Source organism: Ictidomys tridecemlineatus, chromosome 6, assembly GCF_052094955.1.
Source record: "Ictidomys tridecemlineatus isolate mIctTri1 chromosome 6, mIctTri1.hap1, whole genome shotgun sequence".
Taxonomy (NCBI): domain Eukaryota; kingdom Metazoa; phylum Chordata; class Mammalia; order Rodentia; family Sciuridae; genus Ictidomys; species Ictidomys tridecemlineatus.
Genome location: NC_135482.1, coordinates 143,261,101 through 143,287,036, shown reverse-complemented (window position 1 = coordinate 143,287,036; position 25,936 = coordinate 143,261,101). Strand labels below are relative to the sequence as shown.

Here is a 25,936-nt window from a genome sequence, read left to right as displayed (position 1 = left end):
TAAATTGTAGAGAACTTACAAGTTGAATGTTAAGAAAAAGCCCCAAACCCACAGATATCCTTTTTGTCATGGATTATAGAACAATTTCCTTCAGAGGAAAATTTTAAGTTCTGATACTCATCGTTTCCTTTAAATGTACCCTTTAGCATTGTTTTAATAATAACAATTACAACAGATACAGCATCACATTTTGATGTGTCAGTATACTTTGTCACATAAGCAAACAGTTAGGAGTCCATTAAGACACGGATTAAGCTGGTAAATGCATGAATGACATTATCAGTCATTAGATACTTAAAGTGGGGATTAATACAATGATAGCTGATAATGTCATTCAGGCATTTAGAGAGTGTGAAATGTAAGTTATCAACAAGATGCCATAATACTTCTTCTGGGGCCATTACAGTCAAACATGTTAACATATACAATGAAGGAGGTAGGAAATGGTAAGAAACAAAACCCAAGCAAATGAGCTTGCATGCAAGCAATGAATAAGAGCCTTCTCAGAGTAAATAGGGTTTGGGTAAATGTTTAGAAAATGATTGTTAAATAACTTCAAAAAATATATAAGAAAATCTAAAATGTAGACAACATATTATGTTAAATAATTAATAATATTTATGTCTTACTGACAGATGTTATGAATGCCATTTTCACTGCTAGTATGTTCTATGAAAGGTTTAATAATCCATGGAAAATACTATAAGATAAAATAATTCTAACCTATAAAATAGTGTAGACATTGCCATATAGTTCATTTTTTAGAAAGACGATTCATATCGTTAGTCCCCCCAAATTATATATTCCTTTTATTTTATTTTTTAATACTTACCCTTAGTTTTCTTTTATTTTTCTTTAATTTAAAAAAATTATTGGGAACTAGTCTTTGCAAAGACTAGTCTCAGCTAGAGTCTTCGTATATTAGATGAATTTCTATCTCTGAAAAACATGTGCTATATAACTAAGAATGGAGCAAAATTTTTAACCACTGAGTAAATTTATAAACCACTTTTTAAAGTACATTTTCCTTCTCTTTGACTTTATATAAAAACTATTACAGTAAAAAGTTGCTATGAAAAACAATTCAGATCCCTCTCTAGGCTTTCCACCAATCTCTATGTCTCAATTTCTCTTTCTCTTACACACACACACACACACACACACACACACACACACACACACACTATACCACACATTGCAGTTGTTGTCTGATAAATAAGATAATTTAATAACAGCAGATTTCAAAATTCAAATGAATCATTTTCATCATTTTTTAACAGAAAAATAAATTTTAGAAACTAAGCATACTAACATAAAACTATGTCAAAATACCACTTGTTTTTGATACTAGGGGTTGAACCCAGGGGTGATTAACCACTGAGCCACATCCTCACACCTTTTAATATATTTTATTAGAGACAGGGTCTTGCTGAGTTGCTAAGTACCTTGCTAAATTGCTGAGATTGGCTTTGAACTCACAATCCTCCCTTCTTAGCCTCCCAAGCCACAGGGATTACAGGCATGCATGTGCTATGGCACCAGGCACACTAACACATTTTCGGAGTTTTATACATATAAGCTATTAAGAAGATCTCACTTTTAGGAAAATTTAGCAATGATGTCTCAAGAAAAAGATTCATGCAAAATTATATTCACATAATTAAATATTATTTAATGATTTCAAGCTTTTTCTATAATGAAAGTGATTCCATAATAGGTTGTTTTTCTATTTCAGTATGATTAAAGTAATATTTAAGATAATACTAGAAAAAGAAATTGATCAAATTATGTTATATGCATGCACAAATATGGCATAATGAATGTGACTACTATGTAAAATTATAATTTATCAATAAAAATCTTTTAAAAGAAATGTATTATTTTATGCCTTCAACGTAATTTCTATATATATTTAAATTATCTGTATGTGTTTGTGTTTGGGACTATGCTTCTGTTTTCACTTTTATTTTTCTAGCATCTCCAATATCTTTTCCAAAATTTGTAAGATGCCCAAATCTCCTGTAAAAATTTCAAAATATCACCAAAATTCAGTGCCTAAAATGCAAGTAATATTTTAATTAAAAAGCTCATGCTTTTATGACAAAGAATTTTCCCCTACTATTTAGCCACATTATAAATTTATATTAAAATTATCAACCCTTAATAAAAATAAGCTATAGTTAGGATCATGGAACATTTATAATTTTAAAGTAGTTAAACTGCTCTTTAGCTTCTGCAACTAATTTTTGACCTTCATTTTTTTCAAGACCAGCAGGATATCATCAAGGGGCCAATTACATTTTATTGTTTCCTTATATTATCAAAGGAGGGAAATACCATTTTTGTTTTGTCAAAACATCATTAATCAAACATTTGCCTTTAAAAAATAACTGCAATCTTGGGAAGTATAATTTCATTATTTGAATGTGGGATTATTTATAAATATTCATGCACTGTTGCTGTCCTCTAAATATAAACAGTCTCTATAGCTCGAGCCTTTCAAAAGTGTGTAGTTTAGATAACCCAATACACTTTCAGGATATAATTTATAGAACACATGGAAAGAGAGAAAATGTTTTTCTTTCATTTGTTATTAACAGCTTACAGTAACTTCACTACTGAATATTCTTATGAATGTAATCTTAAATTTAACATTTTAATGCATTTATACTTTCAATATACACATAACCAGATACATTATCTGTTCAAGTTACAATCATTGGTTATAAAATTTTGTATTACTTAACTGTTTCACAGCAATATCCTGCTATATTGTGCTTTGAACAATACTACTATTGTCACTCCTCTTAAATAAGATACAAAATACATGAGTTCATTTCAATGTGACAGCATAGCTCATATTGACAATGTATTACACTGATTGATTTGTTAAAACAGCTTGTTAAAACAGCCTTCCTTAGTGTCCATTAGATTTGGTAAGTAATCTATCCACTGTTTGGTATGTATGCATGCCAGTGTTTTAGGGGGCCCATGTGATAACTTTACAGATGATGTCCTAAATACACACATAAATGATGACAATCATAGGTGGACAGATAGAGAAATTAATTGTAAGTCATACCTTGTAATGTCTTTCTGCATGAGTGAAATGAAAAAGTTATGCCACTTAAAGGTAATAGATTCCAAGAGTCAGTAAGTCTATATCTAGCCTCAGGGGAAAGCATGTTTTTTTAGTCCGTTGGACAAGTCAAAGAAGCAGGACACAGAGATATGCAATTATGAATAGGACTGACAATGAGAAATGAGGTTTTAAGAAGTACCTGGTAACATGAGGAACTACCAGGTTTTAAAGTTCCCAGTGTTCCCAGAGACAAAGCCAAAAGAACTGCTGAGGACTGCTGCTGACCAGGGTTCTGCCATATTCCATAAAAGGAATGCCAGACCAGGCTGCTTAGATGGCTGGGAGTGAGGGAATACAGGGTCAATCCCTATTGGCCACTTAATATACTAATGGAGGAAGGAAAGATATTCTTTCATTTTACTATCTACCAAACAATAATGTCAGGTCACTAAATATGGTAGCAGGACTTGAAGCACAGAAATCTTGCCTGCTTAAGAATATAGAACAACAGTTAAAAAAAAAAACTTAGATGTTGTTATTAATATGCTATTGGTACTATAAAGTTAGTCAATAGGAGGAAGACATCAATATACGTTGACACACTACAGATGACTGTTATTTTCTTTGTTCTGTACATCATTTAAAATAAATGAAAGTAAATTACTTTAAAATCTACAAATATTTACTTTAAAGATAACCAATATGATCTCTCCCTTCCACTTACGTAAAAATTATATTGCAGTGTTTTGCCCCCCATATCTGTTGATTATTTTTTTTCCACATGCAACAACTGCAAAATCTGATATGATTATACACTGAGCTGAAACATTAGAAACTTTTAGTTCAAACAAAAGAGCCAACCTTTATAGGAAATACTTTCATTTGAAAATACGCCCAGCTGATCTTTGAGATATCTTGTGTGAGGCCCTATGTTCTTCTCAAGTTATATCACAGCGTTAATGCTTTGAAACTGTGAGTCTATAGACAAACCTTGGTCTTTTCTGAACTGAAATTCTGGACCTGCTTGAGGAAATCCTGTCTCTGCCAACTTGCATGTTTTCAAAGAAATGTCAAATTAAACCAATAGAAATCTAGTTTAGGTTCTTCTAACATCTTTTTGAATATGAGGAACTGTATCTACTTTCAAAGAACTTAAAAATACAAAGTATTTTGAACAAAGAACAGGAAAGCATTTGAGAAACTCTTCTAAACTACATGCTGCCCTTAGACAACTTTCCTTTGAAGTTTGCCACAAAAGCATTAGTACCTGGAAATATTTCAACACATTAGGAAGAAAAAAATTTCCTCAGAAAGCAATGAAAAATTCCTGACTGTATCATAAAGACTCATAGAATCCCTTTAAGGCAGAAATATGAATATATTTATTGACAAAGAGCCTATTTAACATGTAACAATACATTTATGCCTTGATGAATTACAAAATTTCTCAATAAATAAATTTCTTAAGATGAAAGTGATTCTAAAGGAAAAGCAAAATATTTAAATTAAATATCCATAATAAAATTTTCAAAGCCAAATTATATCTATGGAAATTATGCATAGTTTCCTTATTTGAAGTTTAGGTTTTGGAGTAAAACTGGCTTAAATTCACATTCACTCCTGGCCTTTCTCTTATATTTTGCTGACTTTGAACAAACTATTTAACTAACATTAGATTTGAGCTCTTTGGTGCAGAACATAATAAAAATATACTAAAATTCTTGTCTTATTATGTTTGACCTACCATAACAAAATAGTGTTCCCTTAGTGGGGAACAGATTCTAGGACCCCCACAGATGCTAAAATCTAAAGCTCAAGTCCCTTCTATAAAATGCTGTAAGATGGCATAGTATTTGCATATAATATCCTCTCATATGTTAGAAAGCATCTCTAGATCTCTTAAAATACTAACACATTGCAAATGCTATGTGCTATGTAAAGAGTTGTTATGTTGTATTGTTTAGAGAATAATAAATCTGTATAAAATTTTTAAAATTTATTTTTGAGAAGGAAGAGAATAGTAGAGAATCCTTTAGAAAGCATATTTTTCCATCATTAGCATCCTTTATTTGTCAATTTTAAATTTGGGGGACAAGAATACATATGAAAAATTTGAGGGAAAATAAAAACAATCTTCAGAGCAGTAGGGAGATGAAGAAAACACAGCCCATGGTTGTTGTGAAGAACTTGGCTTACCAGCCAGCATCTATATTGGTCAACAGTGAAAAAGACTACCAGTCATGTAGGAAGGTCCCTGGCCTCAAGGTCCTTGGCCTAAAGAGGGCTTTCCAGGTAGAAATTGTGCTGAACAACTAGGAATCTCTTTGGTTTCCTTCCTTAGCCTCCACTAACTTCCTCTTCCCTATCTTCCAAGCTCAATCTGTTTCCTTTTTCTCATTCTGCCTACCTAGCTCCAAAGCTTCCGGAGTCCTTCTGTTCTCTTTCGTAAATCTCCAGGAATACCTCCAAATTACAGGAGTCCCCATATAGCCCCTGCCATTCAACAAGTGAATGTGATTATCTATACCAGTGATAAAAATTTTTGTCATTCCACCCAGCAGCTGCATTTTCGCAAGTCAACACTGTTATAAAAGGTGGTTCCAAAAGTACTGTTGGTATTCTTTACCTAGTCCATATTCATGAAGGAATAAGTGTGTTTAGAAGGCTGGTCACAGACACTACCCACCACATAGGAAACTTTCAAACTCACTTAAAAGAATCGTGAGAATAGGAATTATTCCTTAGTCATCTTATGGGAATGTATATTGAGAAAAAATATGAAATTATTTAGATGACCAAAAATTGAGAGGAATGTGGCCTCACAAAACTTGCAAAGAGAGAATTGTTATTTTATATTTCTATAGCATGTTCAAAAGTAAGAAGTAAATCCTTAAACAAGAGAGGCAATGATCAAAGCAGTACTAAAGTGTAAGATACTATTCCTAGAACCACAAAGTCTGTCCTAGGGCTCAAACCATGTTCAAAGACTCCAATCTGTTACACACTAAAATATCCCTCTCATTATAAACAATGCAATATTCAATTACATCCTGGCAAGTCCACGTCTACCATGACAGCTTTATTTCATTAAAACTTCATTTGTCTATAGAAATGAAGTATAATCATGGTTGTTAAATGTAGAGAGTGCTTAGTCCAGTGCCTGACATGACATATATCCAATAAATCCATATTATTGCCATTATATTGCTATTAAGTAATTTTTGCACTGTTAGAGTAAGAATATAGTTTTTAAAACTAGATTATTTTATAGATATATTCAGTCTTCATTAGTCAAGAATTCTATGTTTTTAAATTTGCCTACTTGATAAAATCTACTCATAATCTCCAAATCAATAGTATTTTTAAGTCTTTCACAGAAATGTACTGAGCTTTGAAAAATGTGTCTCCTAACGTAAATGTTCCTAGCAGAGTTTGATCAAGGCAATGCTCTCCATTCCTGTTTTAAATCTTATGTTGTAAATGAGTGTCTTTTTTAAGGTCTATTTAATGCCACTTCTTATTTCTTACATTTTTGTGATTTTGTAATTTCGTATAGATCATGAGCATGGTGTTAAAGTGCTTAGTGCTTCTGGACAAATCTATGACACATTGTAAGAAAAATATGGATGTTAGATGAACTTTGTTTTGACATGATTCACACTGCTCTTTGTTACAAGTTCAGTGTTAACAAATTAACAGTATGAATGAAACAAGACATATTTAAACAGAACATACATTAAAATGGTTATTTATTGATCCATATATGAAAATTTTAGGATAGAAGCTCCCAGGAACCCAACCCCTTATTTCCCCTAGGAGCAGAGGTTTGGAGTTCATGAATTAGGTGTTTAAAGGCAATTCATGGCAAGTTACCGTGTATGCCACGAACTGAATGTGGTCCTTTCTAAATGGATGTCTAAATATAGAGTGGAAGATTAAATGCCTATGAGTTCTTCTTTCTTCTCTTTCATAGTCCACAAAGCTTGAGGAAATTATAAAAGGAATAACAGTGGTTTGGACAATGCTACCATAGTTGACTTGAAGCTGACTCTTATGTAGGTCCTTCTGATTTTATTTTGTTCAACAGAAGTATAGACTTTGCCTCCCCCCCCCCCCGTGGTAGAAAAGTTGCTCCTCTCTTTCACCACAAAGTAATAACATGTTAAAAAAAAAATGGGAAATCAACTCCAACATACAGACCTTTCCCTTACAACTAGAATTTCAGAAATGAATAATGGATTAGGAATAGCTGTGTTGTCACGAAGCCTTGATTGATTGTTTCCTTAATATGCACTGAGTGCTGACAAAGTGCAAATCTCCCAATCTGCTGTGATGGGACCACTGTTATTAAAGAGTACAATTATACTTTTGTAGCCTTCGCTCATTTCTTGATTTCTCTAGACTTTTTTTTTCCGTCAGAGAAATATAACCAGTTTTTCAGTTAACTAAGGATGAAAATAATAGCTAACATTTATTTAGCTCTTATTCCACAACTATGTTAAACAGTTTACAAATAAATAAATATACATGTATACCTACATATGTGTATTCTATATTAACAGCAAGTCTATGAGATAGTTATTATTAAAAATCCTATTATGTGAACTTAGAGACCAAAAAAATAAAATGCTTGTCAAGTTAAGTGGTTTGTACACAGCAGGTAAATGAATCATTGGGCTCGTGAATAACATACTTGCCTACCAAGATTTCTGTTCTTTTAACAGGGGATAATAATTTATGGGTGTTTACATATACATAAATACAAAACATACATACACACCTATCTACATCAGCAAATGTAAGACATTGGTTTTTATACATTAGATCTATTGGAACCATGAAACACTAGAAATTCTGGAAATTCCTCTAAGAATAAAATAAAGAAATGAAATCATACATCTAAAATATGTGATAAGAATGCTTCATCAGTTTCTTTCTATCAGTTTCTTTCTATAGAGAGGTAAAGAATCAAAGATGGATCATTTTAATCATAAGTATGTGATTTCACCTTCATATGCACTGTTTTACTTTCAGATTCAAGAGTGGAGGATTTTCTTATCTCAGTCCTTTGACCTTCTACAATAGTAAATAAATAATTTATGAACTTCTATATTGCGTACAAATAGAAACAAAAAAAGTGATACTATTTTGATAATTTTTAGTTCACAGAACCAGGCTTGAAAGATGATAGATTTATTTAAATTAAAGGTTTTGTCACCATCTTAGAGATTGTAATAGAAGAGTAAAATTCTCCACACATATGGGAAATGTGAGAAAGTTGGAGGTAATTTCTTTTTAACTTATAAACATAATAGGAGCTTTAATGCATGTAAGACAGAATGAATGTGAAACAGAGTAATAATTAGTTTCTCTGATCACCTGAAAATTGTTACCAATCACAATAAATAGCTTCTTTTGACAATACTACTTTTATGACTGGAAAGTTTTTTCTGAAACATGTAGCAACAATTTTTCCCTCAGTGGATCTTTAAAGCCAGTATATGTGTATTATCTCACTGCCCTTTGGAGCATCAAGAATCTCCTTTAACATTTTGATAATAGCCCTATCCATCTTATTCCTTCAGCTTCCACAGGCTGACATATTATTAAGTGATATAAACTTGGGGTGGGGATAATGGGAAAATTTTTCCATTGTAAAAATGAATATCCACTAAATATATTACTGTGGATATTACTGATATTTATTCCAGAGGTATGATATCACCTTTTCTCCTCTACATCTATGTTCTTGCCAAATGTTTTTTAATACATTGCATTCCATAGTAAACAGGTACATATTCTTTTACCTACTTGGAGAAGATATGATATTTACCTTGAGGGGAGAGAGCATATATCAGATATTTATTTCTTTTTTCACATAAATCACTTAAACATTTTCCTTTAAAAAATACAGAATTAAATTTAAAAAATCAGGCAGTTCTCTATAAACATTTATCCTCTTAAACTACTTCTTCACTTTAAAATCATTCAATAATTCTATAATGTTTTAGTGTTTTTAATATTTTAAGCTTCTATTTTTCGAGAATTTAATCATACCAATTGAGTTCCTCTAGCAAAACTTCACATAGGTCTCTTCAATTCTAAAGTCTCTGAGTATTGGTAATTTTTGGGGGTGGGGGATTAGCAGCATTTTTAGAACAATGTCTTTGAAAAGATCAGGGACTACTTAGACGTGTACTATAACAAAAATTTATAATATGTTTAAGTTTTGATATTCAAAGGTCTACTTTGCCTTGGAACAAATAAATATTTTCCCATTGGAACATATGGTTTACCAAAACCTCAGAGAAAAAAAAAACCAATCAAGACTTTTAAAAAGAATGTTATGGATTAGCAATAGATGTGTAAGAGAGGGTGAATATGAGTAAAAGGATGTCATAAAATTACAAAGCAGTCTGTGAAAAAGCAACCACTCTACTTGTATGCTGCAGAAAAAAAAATGCTATTCAAGCAGCAACCTACAGACAGAACTAGAGAATACATAGAAGCATTTATTTATATTGCCCTTATTAATACCCTAATGTGAAACTCATGCATCAGAAGTGTAAACAAATCCCTTCCTCACTTTGGGCTGTATGTTTATATCTTCTTTCTCTTTCTCTCTTTTTTTCTTTTCTGTTTTTGCTTAAGACCATTCAAGTCCAACTAGATAAGTGATTTCAGGTTCAACAGTCCTATTTGATAAGGAAAAGAAATGTGGCAAACATAAAAACTGCATAAACCATTTGTCATGTTATTTCTTTGGAAACATGATCAACATATTGAAGGTGCAGTCCATTTTCAAGAAAACTCATAGACACACTGGTATTACTTGTCCTGTCCTCAATAGTAGTCACAAAGCCTCAAAGCAGGTAACAAAACAAAAAGTCCTCAATTGCTGACCTGTTCATCCCTTACCTTAGATCTAATAACCCAAGAAACATAGCACTATCAAAGTACTGGGATGACTTCAGTGTAGGGAATGTATAGAATCTTTCATTCAATCAGATTTGTTGAAACATTATTAAAATATTATTAGTATTAAGGTGAATAGTGTAATTAAATTACTCATGCCCAGTCAGCCTTTCCCCCAATTTAAACATGGCAAATTTATTCAGTTTTCATTTACTTTTTCCTTTTAGTTCCTTGAGATGATATTTAAGAGGACATGCCCTAAATTAATTAGCTCTATCAACTCAAAAAAAAAAAATTGGATGCTACATTCCAACACTAGAACAATTTTGATTTTGATTTTGTTTAGTGGAACTCAAATTCGATTCACATAAATTTTGCTTAAAATATTTTATTTCTTCCTATAATATAGATAAAATGTACTGGTTCCTTAGCAAGACACACAAGATTGCATTCTGGCTTTTCCAAATCCTTCTTTTGCCACATCCATATATATCATCTTTGGGTCCAACCACATTAACTTATTGAATACTTAGATATTTAGCCTAGAAGCATTGAAACACACTTTCGAAATGTATGGAATACATTCTTCTGTCCTTCTTTATCTTTCTTTTATTTATTTATTTTTTAACTCCTACTTCAATTTTTAAGAATCAGCTCAAATTTCAAAATTCCTTTGAAGTCTCTTCTGTCCTGCCATCTTTAGGTTACCAATCTCCATGAGACAGAGTTTGCCAAGCCTTTCTCGACATTCCCAGGGTTCTCTATTGTCTTCTATTTTAATAAGTCTCTCATCCTGTAATTGTGTGTTTACATGTCTGCCTCCTGATTAGGTAACAATTCCTCACGCCTCTATTGATTTTTGCTTCACAGTGGTTTGGAGAATGTCTGGCTCAGAGTAGACACTTAAAGCCTCATCAGGCTCTTCCCCTTCTCTCCCCTGCTTCCTCTAATATCAATTTTATTGTGTCTACAATCACTTTATAGCTTTATTTAATATTTTATAGTCATTACTGGTGAAAATGAGCTTTGGGAAGTCTACTACTCAATGTTCTGAATATCAGATAAATTGCAAAAAATCTTTTCAAAACAAAGACATTCACTAAGGGCTCAATGTCACCTTCCTACATTTGTAGGTTTGATAACACATGAATCTCATGAAGAGCAAGAAAGAGCATTCATGCTGGTTTATGTATTTGAAAGCAGAAAACACAAATAGGAATCTTTTTTATCCAAATCACTAGTTAGACATCCAAACTTTAACTACATTTAATTTAGCAGACAATCTTCTGTTTTCAGGACACTCAGGTTTTATTCCACTGTTGTTAACATTTCCTTTTTGTTGTAGTAAATAGACAGGCTGATTCATTGTTTCTTCAGTTGGCGTTTCTTCATATTAATTCTCATTAATGTTTGCATTTGTATAAGAAGGGCTTTTGAAATGCCAAAGCTTAAATAACACTTCATCTTGAAACAGTTAAAAGATAAAATTTAGGCTAGGTAGGGTAATTAGACTTATGTAATATCTAATAAAAACTATGTTTGAGTTTTATATTCAGTGTTTAAATTTCCTCCCTCTCTTGGGTTAATACTAATCTGATTGTGGTGGCATTTCTAAATCATTTTGAGAAAAGTTCAGTGAAAGAATAACTATAGGGCTTAGTGGTTGAGTTCTTGCCTAACATGCATGAGGCTCTGGTGTCAGTCTCCACTGTCACAACAAATAAATAAATTAACAAACAAATAAATAAAGCCTATAAAATCCATGAAGATTTGGTGGTGGGCTATATTCTGGAGTCATAGTCACGGAATTCCTGGTTATTTGTAATCCTTCGTCCTTAAGATATTCCCTATATTTAAAATGTTGGCTTTGCTATAACATAAAGAAACACAAAACTATTTCAATATAACATATTTTCACACTTCAAAAAATTTACAGACACCCTTAGCCTGGACTTATTATGGCCTGCTATACTTTAGGTTCCCAATCTATTTCAGTAGTAGATTGGAATACACAAAAGAATATATGGAAATCAAGTTGCATGCTGATCACTTAATGTTATGCAAATGAAAGAAAAGGATTAGATTCAAGGTTCCCAGAGAAAACAATTTCAGTTTCCAAACAATGCCAACATTTAAAACAATCTAACAATATCTGTTTGAAGTGGCATCAGTTTAGGGAAGGTATTGAAAGGAGAATTTTTTGCTCATAACTTTCAGGTATATGAATGAAGCCATTTTCCATAAGACCTCACTTTATCAAAAGATATATAAAAACATTCACAGCAACCCCTGGTACAAAGCCATTGCTGTCCCTTATGAGCTGGGGACGGCCTGCTATCTTTGTCCTGGGGTCCAGCTTGCTGGTGAGCATAGTTAGCACCAGGCTTTAACCCAAGTTTTACAGAAAATGAACACAAGGCAGTATGGCAAACTCCTGTCAGTGTCACCGTACTTGATCTGAAAAGACATGAAAAAATTCAAATTCTAAAGCTGTCAGACTGCAAACTTTCAGCAGAGAGAAAAGCTTCACTTTAAGAATGTAAACAAGGACAGTGAAGGTCTTGCTATCTAAAGAGATCAGCATGCAAGAAGTGCTCCGGCAGCTTGAACGCACTGAGGCGGTGGCAAACCCCAGTGCCCCGTTGTGAGACTGAGCCTACCTTGGAGACTCATGGCACTGTCTTCATCCTGCTAAGTACTTTACCTGTGATTGCAATGGCAGATGCTTCAAAAGAGCGAAGCAGAGACCTGTCTCTTTAGAAGCAACAGCAGTCTCTCTGAAAGCAGCAGTTTGGCATTTCAAGGGGAAAGGTCATTTCTTTACACCTTGGAAGAGGATAGATAACAATAATAGAAAGAATATCAGGCATGAAAAGCTACATTTTCCTAGATCCCTAAAGGAAATCATGACACAGCCGTGTCGCTGGTACTATGAGCCAGTGCACTAATTTATCCCACTTCAGCGCATTGACTTTCCTCTTCTGTGAATGGGCATCCCAGCTGGGGGTGGAAAATGTTTACTGAGACTTGCTGAATATTATTTACAGGTCTAGTGGGCTCCTTCTAAGTTGCAAGGAAGAGATACCTCTGGTGTTGGTGAGATATGAAGTGGTGTGGAAATCACCCAACTGTACTTGAAAGACGGCACTCTTGTGACCTAAGGAAGATAACATCACGTTAAGTGCCGCACTTTGAGTTCATCCAGCATAAATATCAGTGCCAAGGCAATCACATAGAGGGCCCTTGGGACAAGGGGTGATACATCAAAACGTGGAAGGAGGTCTCCAAAATTACCCTGAGTGCACTGCCTAAGGAACAGCTGATTGAGTCGGCTATTAGAAACTTCCCCATCAGAAAACAGAGAAATATTTTGTCACGTATTATCTAAAAGAGCTGTATTGTTACAGACATTCCTCTTCAATTATTTATACATTCTCTTTCTGGTAAATCTCATCTGATTCTCTCTCCTTTCTAAATGTCACGAGTTTTACTCTTGCACCGGCACCGATGTTAACATTTGAAGGGGGGAAAGGTTGGACTTAAGTTTAATAGATTTCATATTTAATAATGTAGTCAATAAAGTCTGCCCACTTAATCAGTCAAAGGCTACTCCACTCTGGACACTAAATGCCTCCAGTGGGCCATGCTGTTCCCATTACATAAAAATCCACCCATTATTTTCAATTCTTAGAAAAATAGTTTAATATTTTCTAGAGCTTTCCATATCTATAAATAAATAAAATGGCCATGCTTTCAAATAAGTGAAATAGTGCTGACAATATACTTCAAACACTATCATTAATGAAAGTCACAGAACAAGGAACAAATTCAAATCTGTATGGGATTTGAAGGATTAAAGCACTTATGAGGGAAAAAAAAAAACAAAACACTGTACATTTTTATCTCCTTTCCTCTCTTGCCATCCTCATTTCATGAAAGGAGGGCTCCACAATTAGAACCAAAGGGAATTCTGTAACCAATCATGGATTCCAACATTCTCATCTATTGTTTGTTTTGTAGTCAACTTTCCAGCAAGATGCCACATTAGTCACAGCAATGCTATTCTAAACATTATCAACAGCCTGCCTCTCTTATATTTGCATTAGCTTTGTAACCATTTAAATAATATGTTCTCAAACCTCAATTATTAATACTTAAAAATCTTTAGAGAAAGGGTTGTGCATGCCTAAGCAATTTATTTTGCATGCATATACTGTGGGTGTTCTATCAGCTCAAAAGAGAGTACACACAAAAAGAAACATTGCCTAAAAACTTTGATCTAAGCCAGGAAAGCATCTACTCAAATGGCATGTGTTTAGGGTGAGTAGGTGTAAAGTTGTAAAGCACACTATGTCTAGCAATTTTACGAATTAAAAAAAATAAAAAAGGCTTTTTCTGTTCACTGAACACATATTTTCCTGTTATAGAAAAATGAAGAATATTTAAATTCCATGCATCACTGCCTATCAGGAAATGCCCATTTTCTTCTGCTTTTTAGACAGCCTACGCCCAAATGGTTGTTAAATATAAATCTTTTCCTTGAATTTCATATTGTTAGATGTCTTTTGGTTTTGCTAGTTTTTAATTATGGTAGTGTGAAGAAAATTTGTTGTTCATTCTTTTTCATTAACTGTTTTGAGCTGTCTAAAATGTTAACAGGTAAGGATAAATCCATTTGAAAGCTTCCTAAGTCATTAAACTTCAGTTGCTGGTTCTCTTCTCAAGAAACCTATTAGGATGGCCCAGTCTGGATTGGTTCATTCATATTCAGGGTGTCCTGCCTGCCTATAGCTTTCATTTCATTTGTCACTCTGTGTTATAATGATTTCCCCAAAAGATTCTTCCCAAACGGTCTGCAAATCCCTTAAAGTCAGTAATTTTTAATATAAAGAATGGAATAATTTGGTAACAGAAATTATTACCATATCATATGACATGAGCAGTCTAGATTGATGAAATGAACACATCTCCATTGCTATATTCAGGATTTTCAGTTAACATATATCTGCTACTTTCTCTATATTTTATCATTCTTAAGCACACCCCAGTAGAAAGAACAAGCAAGGACATTTTGAAAAATAATTATTAAAAAAAACTACATTTGAGAAAATTCATTATATATTTTTAGGCATTTGAAAAAATACAGCTTTTGGTTTGTTTGCTTTTAGTAGTTGACCATAAATAATAACCTATATAACAGAGTAAGAAACTCTATATAATATCTCACTTTTCAAATAATTATTTAAAAAAAACTACATTTGAGAAAATTCATTATATATTTTTAGGCATTTGAAAAAATACAGCTTTTGGTTTGTTTGCTTTTAGTAGTTGACCATAAATAATAACCTATATAACAGAGTAAGAAACTCTATATAATCTCTCACTTTTCTTAACAGTGGCATGCCAAAAGTCATGTTTTCAGAGATGCAATGTTATATTCTTTAAAAGTAGTCGGTATCACTCAAGTATAGAAATATCTCTACTCGGAGGCAAATTAGGTTTTTACCATAGGACTGGAATAAGACTAGAAAACAAACACAAACAAGATCTGTAAAAGAACTATTAGATTCTAATTCTGGCTCTGTTCCGATTATGAAAACTTAAGAAAGATGCTTACCTTCTTGGGTCTTCAGTTTGCCTAACTATAAAACAGGGTAATATTAATAACCACTTCAGAATTTGATTTTGAGGAATAAGTGAGGAAAAAAAGTATATTCACTATAAGGTATCATGGAGGCAAATCCCAGAAAGTCAGTTTAACAAGCTTCAGTTGTCTAAACAAAATGCATAATTAAGGATATTCTGAAACTGATGTACTCGAATAACACAAAATTTTTCCAACGTAAGAACTACATGATGAACAAATTTCCTAGGAAAATGGTAACATATAGACATTAAAGGTCATCATAAAATAAAATTTTTAAAAAGATCATAAGATTGTAGGAATTATATTGCAATCATTTTACATGGTATCCCTACTTCCTTTATTAACAGTGGCAGCATTTTTGAGGATCTTCATTCTTGGAGCCATTCAGTTCCCAAAGCTCACTACAAGCACCTCCCCCCTCAAAGAGTCAGAGGACAGAAAAGCATATATTGAATATTTTGAAACAGGACCAATTTCACTCCAAACTCCATGAAGTTTCTATTTTTTCTTGTTGTTGTTGTCATCATTAAAGTTAATTTCAAAAAAGAAGTAATTATGGATGATTTCGTCTCAATTGCTCATCAAAGAAGATTTCAAAATATATTTGGACATTTAAAATATTTATTTCATTCACATTTCACTTTATTCAAAATGCATGACCAAGCTCATTTTCTCTGAAGTCAGTTCTGCCCACTTTTTCCTGCCCCCCAAATTCCCCACATACTTCGCACTCTCCTGAAAATCTAAATTCCTTTAGAATTTTGCAGGTGGCTGGCCAGTTCTGCTTGTTTGTTTGTGTTTCAGAAGTTAAACTGGGAAGCATTAATTAGATTGAAGAGTGTTTTATTTTGTATGTCGTTTTAAAAAAGCAAATAAACTTGAAAGATGACCAATTGTCTGGAAAGTATCAAAAAGGAACAGTTACTGAACAAAAGTGCTAAGAAAACCAATGTGTATTCTTAATTACTCGATTATGGTGGGAAGCTCATGTAAGGACAAGAGTTAGAGAAAGAGAACAAATAGAAACAAAAGAAATATTCCACATCTTAAAAACAAGCTCTTTTCATAGAGTTTTGCAAGTTTAATTTTAAAAATGTTGTCTTTTTAAAAGAGAATCTTCATTATTTTATGATCTCTTTACTTTGCTTCTTTCCTTAAAAAAAATATATTGTCTAAATGTTCAGTGAGGTGGCCAAAGATGTTAAAATAAATTTTTAAATGTGGCTACAATAATTAATTAAATCCTAAGTACACTATAGGTATATTAAAATCTACTATGCTCATTATAGTCATTAATGGACACTCCAGCTATCTGCGTATATTTGCCTCATGATGAAATATTAATAATATAATAATAGATCATTCAGTCCTACAATGCTATGTTCTTTTATTCTTGTATGTAGTCAAATAGTTTTTCACAATTTTAAGCAATTCTTTAGATGTTGTCATTATAAGTTGCAATAGTTTTATTAACAAAATAATTCAATAGTCTGTGGGAAAAAATCATCCATAATTACTTCCTTTTTGAAATCAATAATTTTGAGTAAGTAAAATCTGTGGGAAAAAGTAAATCTATGGTCCTTACAAGCTTTTCTTTTATAGGGGTAATTATAATCCTGTGATTTTTTCCATAAGTCAGAAACATTAGACAACATAGAATAATTCTTAGTGAATCTCCACTAGGACACATCACAAAACACCTTCCCTCTTGCTTAGGGATGCCTAACAAATATTACAGGGAGGAATATGGGTTATATTGGGAGAGTATATTTCTTTCTCAATATCATCTTATAAAGCTTCATTCCAATATGAAAAAAAATGATTTTTACTTATTTTTTTCTTCAAGTTACTTCCAAAGTGAACTCTTAAACTATGGCAGAATGGTGGATGTACTCAGAACACTAACACATATAGTAAGTGATCAACTTCTTTGAAAGTCTATCCTATGAAATGTACACTTACATCTTTCTTTCTTTTTTCTTTCTTTTTTTTGTACCAGGAAGTGAACCCAGGGGGGTTTAAATTCCAATGAGCCACACCCCACAGCCATATATATATCTATAAATTAATTAATTTAGAGACAAAGTCTTGCTGAATTGCTGAGGGCCTCACTAAGTTGCTAAAGCTGACTTTAAACTCGAAATCCTCCTGCCTCAGCTTCCCAAGATGCTGGGATTAGAGACGTGTGCCACCATGCCTGGCTACACCTTTTTCTAAAAAAAATGATTTGAAACTGAAATGTATGTGACCTATCTATAATTCAAAGCTACCTCTAAAGTTTGTTGTCTCAAGTTCATTAGTAAACTATAATTTTGTATTTACAAGATAGCCCTGTTATTATACCTTTCTATTTCTATATTTAAAAAATACTGATGATAAAAGATGTTTGGCAGATTGTTTTGCTATAAGGAGGAGAAAGAGAAACAAGAACATGAAAGGATAAAAGGCAAGAATAAATATGTGCCTACAATATTTGTTGAATGAGAATCTCCTTAAGCATTTCCTACAGCTAGAAGCCTCTGGGGAAAAACATAATCTTTGGAGGTAGGGAGACTTGCTCATATGTATGTGGATATTGTCACCTCACAGTAGGGACTTATAATAAATTTCTGACAGTTTTGAAATCTAGCAAAGTCTAAGACAAAACACAATTATTCTAACACAATAGATATTAACACTGGAAATCCAAATACTACATCTGCATGTTTTTCAAACTGTTTTCGGGAATGACCAAATCAGATTCTCATGCTGCATTTTTTATTCAACCTTTTATTCTTCAACTCAGACAGAAAGAAAGAGCAAACCAAAAGATAACTGATCATTTTCTTGTTAGTGGTTATCTCTCAGTCCCCAAGGATCCATGGCAAAGGAAGTGTTGCTTACAGTTGGTCTTCATTTAAGTAAAAATCCCATTAAACTATTTTCCAATTTCTATGGAGGGACATACCTAATGATTATTAATGTTCTCTCTGGTGATGTTTATGGATGCAGAACCAGGAAACAATTTGTCTCAATAAGAGAGACTAAGACTGTGGAATGATATTTGGGTATCTAAATATTTAAAATACCTAATTGCTTATCTCCAAGTATATTTTCTTCCTTTAGGGAGACTGCACAGTATCATGCTGAGTTACTGAATAGTATATGATTTAATATTTGGATATGAATTATAAAATGTAAAAGATAAGGCAGAGGTATGTATATTTGATGAGAAAAGCTACAAAAATTAAAAAACTAGAAACATAGAATGTGTTGAATAATTGAAAATTGAGAGGAAATTAATTTATTAAGCTTTGCTATTGAAAAATGTATTTAAATGCAGTATTATGGGAATTATATAAAGCTATCCTTTCTCTTTGATGACTTTCTTTTTGCTATTTCCATAAAATAATATTTTCAAAAATCATTTATAATGTAAATAATTCCACAGGGTTGAAGCATAGAATGTTGAGATGAGTATGTTGTGACTCTTTTGAGTGTTGTCAAGTTTTGAGAATAGCCCCAAATCATTTTGTTGTCTTATTCTTCTATTTTTTTGTTTTCCTATGAAAATCAAGTTTATTTATGCTAAGTGAATAAGACACTGAAAGACAAATTTCCATATTTTTTCTCATATGTGCAAATAAACGCACACATACAAAAAAAAAAAAAAAAACCCTAAAGATAACCTGAAAGTAAAAGATAGGCTAGGAGAGTCTGGGAAGGGCTCAGGAACACATGGGGGCAGAAACTGGGGAAGGGCAGGGTAAGAAAAGAAACTGGATGTGATCAAAGCTCAATATGTACATGTATGAAAATGTATTAATAATTATAATATTTAAAAAGAAAAAAGACCGGGCTGTGGTTGTGGCTCAGTGGTAGCGTGCTTACCTAGCATTCCTGAGGCTCTACGTTAGATTCTCAGTACCACATATAAACAAACAAACAAATAAATAAATAAAGCTCAATCAACAACTAAAAAAATATGTTTTAAAAAATTAAAAAAAGAAAGAAAAAAGAAAAAGTAAATTCTACCACTCATATCTGAGGATACTGCATATTAGAGAAATGTGCTCATGAAGGTGAAAAATTATGAAGTATATAAAAACTTCTGGAAATTTTGTAAATTGATGAACAAATGAATGTGAATTTCAATTCACTTGATTCTGATTCAAGAAATGTTTATTGTATGTATTTGTATAAATATAATTGGTAGACTGCTAATATATATATATATATTTTTTTTAAATTAGCAAAAACTAAAATCTCCCTCTAACTACACTTCCTGACTGATTTACTGTCACAATATAAATGCCAAAATGTAATGAGTGATTCAAATTTCACTGATATAATATGACATCTGACAGTTAATAATGGGTTCCTGAAACTGCTGCTAAAATATAATATGCAGTACAAATTTAGCATGGCTAAATTCAATACTAGTCTATGAAGATAACAGTACAACTGGGCAAATTAGGTAATTTTACCATGACGAAAATACTATAATTAGTTTTATAATTACATTTATTTACATGGTGAATTTTGATAATACTGACTAACTCATTTTCAAGTCATCATCAAAATTTTATAGAAGATAATATACAATTAAATGGAATACTAGAATCATTTATAATTGCTGACTGTGAGTTTCATGTTTTCTAACAAATGCATTTGATGTACCTTCCTTTTACATGTTTTCAAAAACTATATGAGGAATACTAACCGTATACAAAAATATTATTCAGGACTTTGGGCACAGAAATATGTTGTGTGCTCTGTTGAAGGTATTTGTAAGATTTCTTTGCCCATGTTATGTGACAATAATATCATAGACATAAGCCCAGATAATAAGGACCAAAGATGAAAACTGGACATGTGAAATACACTTGTGAAATAAACTTGGTGGTAAGCACAAAGATTAAGAGACATATGATATAAAAGGCATAACAAGAGAATATTGAATTCTATTTGGGAAAATATTCTCAAGAGTAAGTTGGGAAAAATAAATTGTATATTTTTATGATATGGTTGTGTTTGAGATATATATATAAACTAGCATAGTACTTATGCACTCAAAAGCTATACTAAAAACCTCTACCCAATAAAGTAATACAAGCAGATATGCTATGTTGTGGAAAAATAAAACGTATCATTAAATAATTCTGGCTCAATGCACTATATACTGAATTTAGATTCAATCATACCATGAAATATTTTTATTCATGAGTTTACTTGATGAATATAACCACAAATTATGTGCCATTTCTAGGTCTAATCTGCAACTGTCAGTCATAGTTCAAGGCTACCTATAGTAAGAGGTCTCTTCACTATTATTCCTAATCTCTTAATTAAAGTCTGAACCTTTGAAGAAGACATTTTTAAAGTGACAAAGTTAATGCTGAGTTTAACAACTAACAGCAGTAAACATTAATGAGGAGTTTTCATGGTGTCCTTGGACTAAGAGCCTTAATCATCATCATAACAGACATTGATTGAAAACCAACAATGGGCCAGATGCTGCATTCATTGTTTACTTTATGTTTATAACCCTCTAGGGAAGGAAGTAGATGTGTCTTCCTCATTTCTCTTTAAAGAGAGTTCAGATAAATTATGTAAGGTTTTATTGTTAGAAAACAAGAAGAGATTTGGACATAGAATAGAACTTTCCATTCCTTTCCTGCCAGTCTTTCCCATTATCTTTCCTGTTCATTCTCTGTATTCCAACTGAAATACTTCCCAAAATGACAATATTCATGCGGAAAACCTAGGACTTAACTTCCATATTGCCATGCATAGCTTTTATATAAGAACTGTTACGTATCTGACTGACACTTTGGTGCTCAAGTATTTGTTCACTTTAATTTTAAAACTCTTATAAACAACCACCTGCCCTTACACAAATCCCTGTCATCCTTTCTTACTGTTCACCAGAGTTTCTTCAGTAAATGCAAGACTGGTGACAGACTAATGACAGGAAAGTATTTGGGGAAGGAAGGAAAAAGAGAAAAGAAAGTGAGGCTGGGGCTACAGAGAGTGACTGAAGTCCAGTTAACACCATTCTTTTGGATTTTTCTTTACACATAGAAGAAATTGAACACAAACAATAAGAACAGCAAAAGGGTCATGATGGTGCATTGTTGTTACTCATTGCTTCACATAGATTTTTGTGATGTTTTTCTAATTCATCCTTCTGAGTCAGAATGAGACTGACTTTAGTCCCTGAGGCCATACTATAGCAGAGTGGTCTTCTATCATGCAGGTATACCCATGCCACTATCAGCTGAACATTTTTATTATTTACATTAGTCAAATTAGACACATCTTAATCTGCCTTCATACAGCTTTCTAAATCTCCTTCTTCCACGCATACAAAATAAAACCTATTTTCCAGTCAGTTATATTTAATTTAGTTTTTCGTTTCACATCTCTTTTATATATTGCCCCCAATTTCACTGCATGGCAAACTTCTATTCTTCCTTCTGGATACAACTTAAAGTTTATCTCAATTTAATGCTTTCTCCAAGCCATCCCACTCAGAATATGTGACACCCTTTCAGCCCTTTCCTAGAGAATATTTTGAAACTGCATTCTGACTATTTTAAAATGTCTATTACAAGACTTTGTATTCTGGTAGAAACATATCTTAATCAGTACCAGATAATATAGATTCCCAATGAAAGATATGTGATTAAAATAAAAAAAGTATGATCAAAATCTGAAGGCAGTGTCAAAATTAGTGAAGTATTGATGCTTCAAATATTTGACTTAATGAGGGTGAAATATAGCTTCCACTATGTGCTACAACTGTTTTCATATAGGAATTGCACATGTTAGCTATGATCATTGAGTTAATGAATCAACTCACAACGGAAAAAGGAATCTACTTCTTTTTTTCCCCTAGAATTTTGACATACCTTTTTAAATTTTAAATTCAATTAATAAATCTTTAGGTAATTTGTCCATATCTGGCTGCACCTACATCCATGCTTATTGTCTAGCATACATACAATGTTTGGAGGAACTTTACCTATGCGTAGGAATTCTCCATAAAACCATCTTAGGAAAAAAAATTGCATATCAAATTAAAAACTCCAAACAGCATAAATAAAAGTTTAGTAAAAAAATTTTATGGCCTTTTAACATCAAATCTTCTATTCATATTCATTCTCTTAAAATATTATTTCTCATTTTCTTTATAGTATCTTCTTTAGTGAGGCCAAATGAAATACATATGTGAAAGCCAGTATGGTATTTGAATAGTTTTAGACCAAATTTCATAGAATTGAACTTGGAAGTCTTTAAAATTAAACAGTTAAATTCAAACACTTTGAGCAGTTTTTTTTTTTTTTAAAGTTCATGTAGTTTATTAACAGCATTACTGTGGCAACAGGTAATTGATACAAAACTTATTCAAGATTTGCTTCTTTTGAGGGGAACGTGAGGATTTTATCCTTTTACATTCAGGGATACTTTCTTTTCTTTTTTTTTTTTACTAGTTTGATAATATGCTTATGAAGTCAGGGATACTTTGAGCAAGCCAGGAATGGTAGCAAAAGCCAGAAATTCCAGTGTCTCAAGAGGCTGAGGCACGAGGATCACAAGTTCAAAGTCAGCCTCATCAACTTAGTGAGGCCCTAAGCAACTTAATGAGATCTTGTCTCTAAAGAAAATATTTCAAAAGGGCTGTGGATATCTCTTTGCACCCTGGGTTGAATCTCTGGCTCACACACACACACACACACACAAAAGACAAAGAAAAAAAGAAATACATTGAACAATAATACCTGTTAGTAATGGTTAGAAGTGGTTGAATGGATGATGGTAACTGATAGACTAATTTATTTTTACCACATTAGAGATATATGATACCACTTACTTATGAATGATTATAAAGAGATAGATTCTTTTTTAAAATTTATGTTTCTAAAACGTAAGTTCTAACAACTAACATAATTTCAATATGAAGATAGATGCATTTTGAAGTTACCTTTAAAAATTATAAAAACTGACTTGTTATCCTTTTTACCATTTTTTTTTGGGGGGGAGGATTTAAGGGAAATTAAGAAAAACAATCAAGCCAACCTAACCTGTGTTTGATTAGAAAGTGGTTCTTTTTTTTTTGTAAGCCAAAAACTTTCATGTGACAGTCTCTTTTGTTCTAATCGTTTGATGTGAAATGTTGCTATAATATCTACAAAAATGTTAGAAAATAAAGATTAAATTACAGGAAGAATGCCATTTTATTCATTTTAAATATGCAAAAGTGAGTTTCTCTCACCAATTCATTCTACATTTTAAGTATAAAGTCTCCAGCTTCAAGGAACAGTGAATGTCAAATAGTCCAATTTATCTTTTAATATGAGAAATGCATTTCTAAGGAAAAGAAGCTCATTACTTATCAATTCAACCTGTTCCATTGTGCAGCAGTTCTTCCATGCTTTAAAGATTTTTTCTCTTAATGTGTCAGGCTTTTCTCCTAATCTCTATACACTTGTGGAAGCGAATGCCATAGATTTGCTCACTCCAATTCTGCAAGATAATCTTTTAGATAGTGAAGATACACAGAACAAACATAGCTCCTCCTGAACTCCCACGTCTGGCTTCCCAGGGCTTCTTGTTTTCTGGATACACCTGGATGCCACAGGAAATGATGCCCAATTGCTTCTAAGTCTTTCTACTTTATATACAGTCCACTGCAGCAATGCCTATTTGAAACTTTAATGCCAGGAAATGAATTAAAAAACACTCTGCATATAACCTGACCAGCCCCAAATACATTTGGGCACTCACATAATTAAATTCTTTAACAGAGAACCTGAACATTTCTTAGTCTGATATAAGACAACATTACCATTTTAAATGACAAGGTAAACCTCCTGGATTCCAATAGATTATAATCAATTTAATCCTCCAAATCTTATCATTTTTTTCACTAAGAATCTAGGTCAAATGATTTTCTATTTATATTTCTCCTTGGCTTTAACTTGTATGCTGAACAATAACATAAAACTATTTCATAAAACTGTTTTTTCAAAAATTCTAGTCTCTTTAAGATTTTTCTTTACCCTGATTCTGTCATCCACCTTATAGACGCTACTTCACACTACATACAGATAAGATAAACATATTTTGTGGATCTTTACCAAAGTCAGTAATAAAAATGAGACATGACGACAGTGGAAATGGGGGTAACACTGTGTTCCATGATAATAAATTTGTATATAACTCCTTTTACTTTATACTGCTATAAATATGGTGATAATTATAATATTATAAAGCCAAGAGAAGTAAATGAGATCAGTGAGGATACCTAGGGAATATCTGGCTTAGGGTAGGTGCTCAGCAGAACATATTGGTCTAATTGTTTTGAGGCTACAATAGTGAATAAGACTCATTTAACTAGATAAGACTCATTACACTGTACATTTGAAGGCTTGAAGGTTTCCCTAGGTATTAAATTCTCTCTAATAAAATTGCTAAAGTGTTTCAAACTTTTAAAGCTCATTGAATTATTCTTTTTGTATTAGAGTTTTAGAGCTAAGTAGATAGACAATAGATTGTATATGGAAAACATCTACCTGTATTTATGTGCCTGTGAGAGAGAGAATGGCCAGGGGTGGGAGGAGACAGAGAATTTCTAAGAATTCTGGTATTCTGTGGAGAGTGATGTTTGATTCATAGATACATGAAATATAAAAATAAAATTAGCTTCAAGCACTAACATCTATTGTACCCCCTACATAGGCAATATCAACTTCTCCCCTAAAGGAACTAGTCTTGATTATAAATTTTTTTTTCAAATACAATGCCAGCAGCATTCAAACAGCAAGATGACTTTGACAATTTAAGAACCATAATTCAAACACATGGCACATGAAAGAGGGATTACAATATCACAACCCACTGTTTAAAAATCTGGTTACTGAACTCGGCATACATGGGGGCAAAAAAATAATTTCATATTTGATATAGATCTGCATACATCTTCTTAAAAATTATTTTGGAACAGTCAAGCATATGTTATGCTTGTATTCCCATGAACTGCAGTAGGGGATTGTGCACTCTGGTGCTTAGTAAACACCAACCCATGTGGGTCTCCTTGAAAGCACATGATGCCAGATACATCAAGCACATAAAGTACAGGGTAAGAAGCTGCTTTGAGCATTTTCCTCTTTTTTCTACATGAGAGAGTTTGGGCAGTTTCCATTCCAGAGTCTATTTCAGTGAAAAGAACTGCACTATGTATTTTTAAATGTCAACCAGGGAAAAGTTCCCACTTACCATAAGAATCACGTTTTACCCTGTCTTTTCTT

The 25,936-nt window shown here is 32.5% G+C and overlaps 1 protein-coding gene across 9 annotated transcripts in view; it reads right to left on the bottom strand.

The window, feature by feature from the left end:
• Pcdh9 (protocadherin 9) overlaps positions 1 to 25,936 on the bottom strand; it is an 848,769-nt gene that overhangs the window by 480,396 nt on the left and 342,437 nt on the right. Inside the window, exon 3 of one of the 9 annotated variants that reach the window (XM_040281425.2) lies at positions 13,083 to 13,154. The exons of the other annotated variants lie outside the window; for them this stretch is intronic. Coding sequence (XP_040137359.1) covers positions 13,083 to 13,154 — 72 coding nt within the window. The remainder of the gene's footprint in view (positions 1 to 13,082; positions 13,155 to 25,936) is intronic. 9 annotated transcript variants of the gene reach the window in all.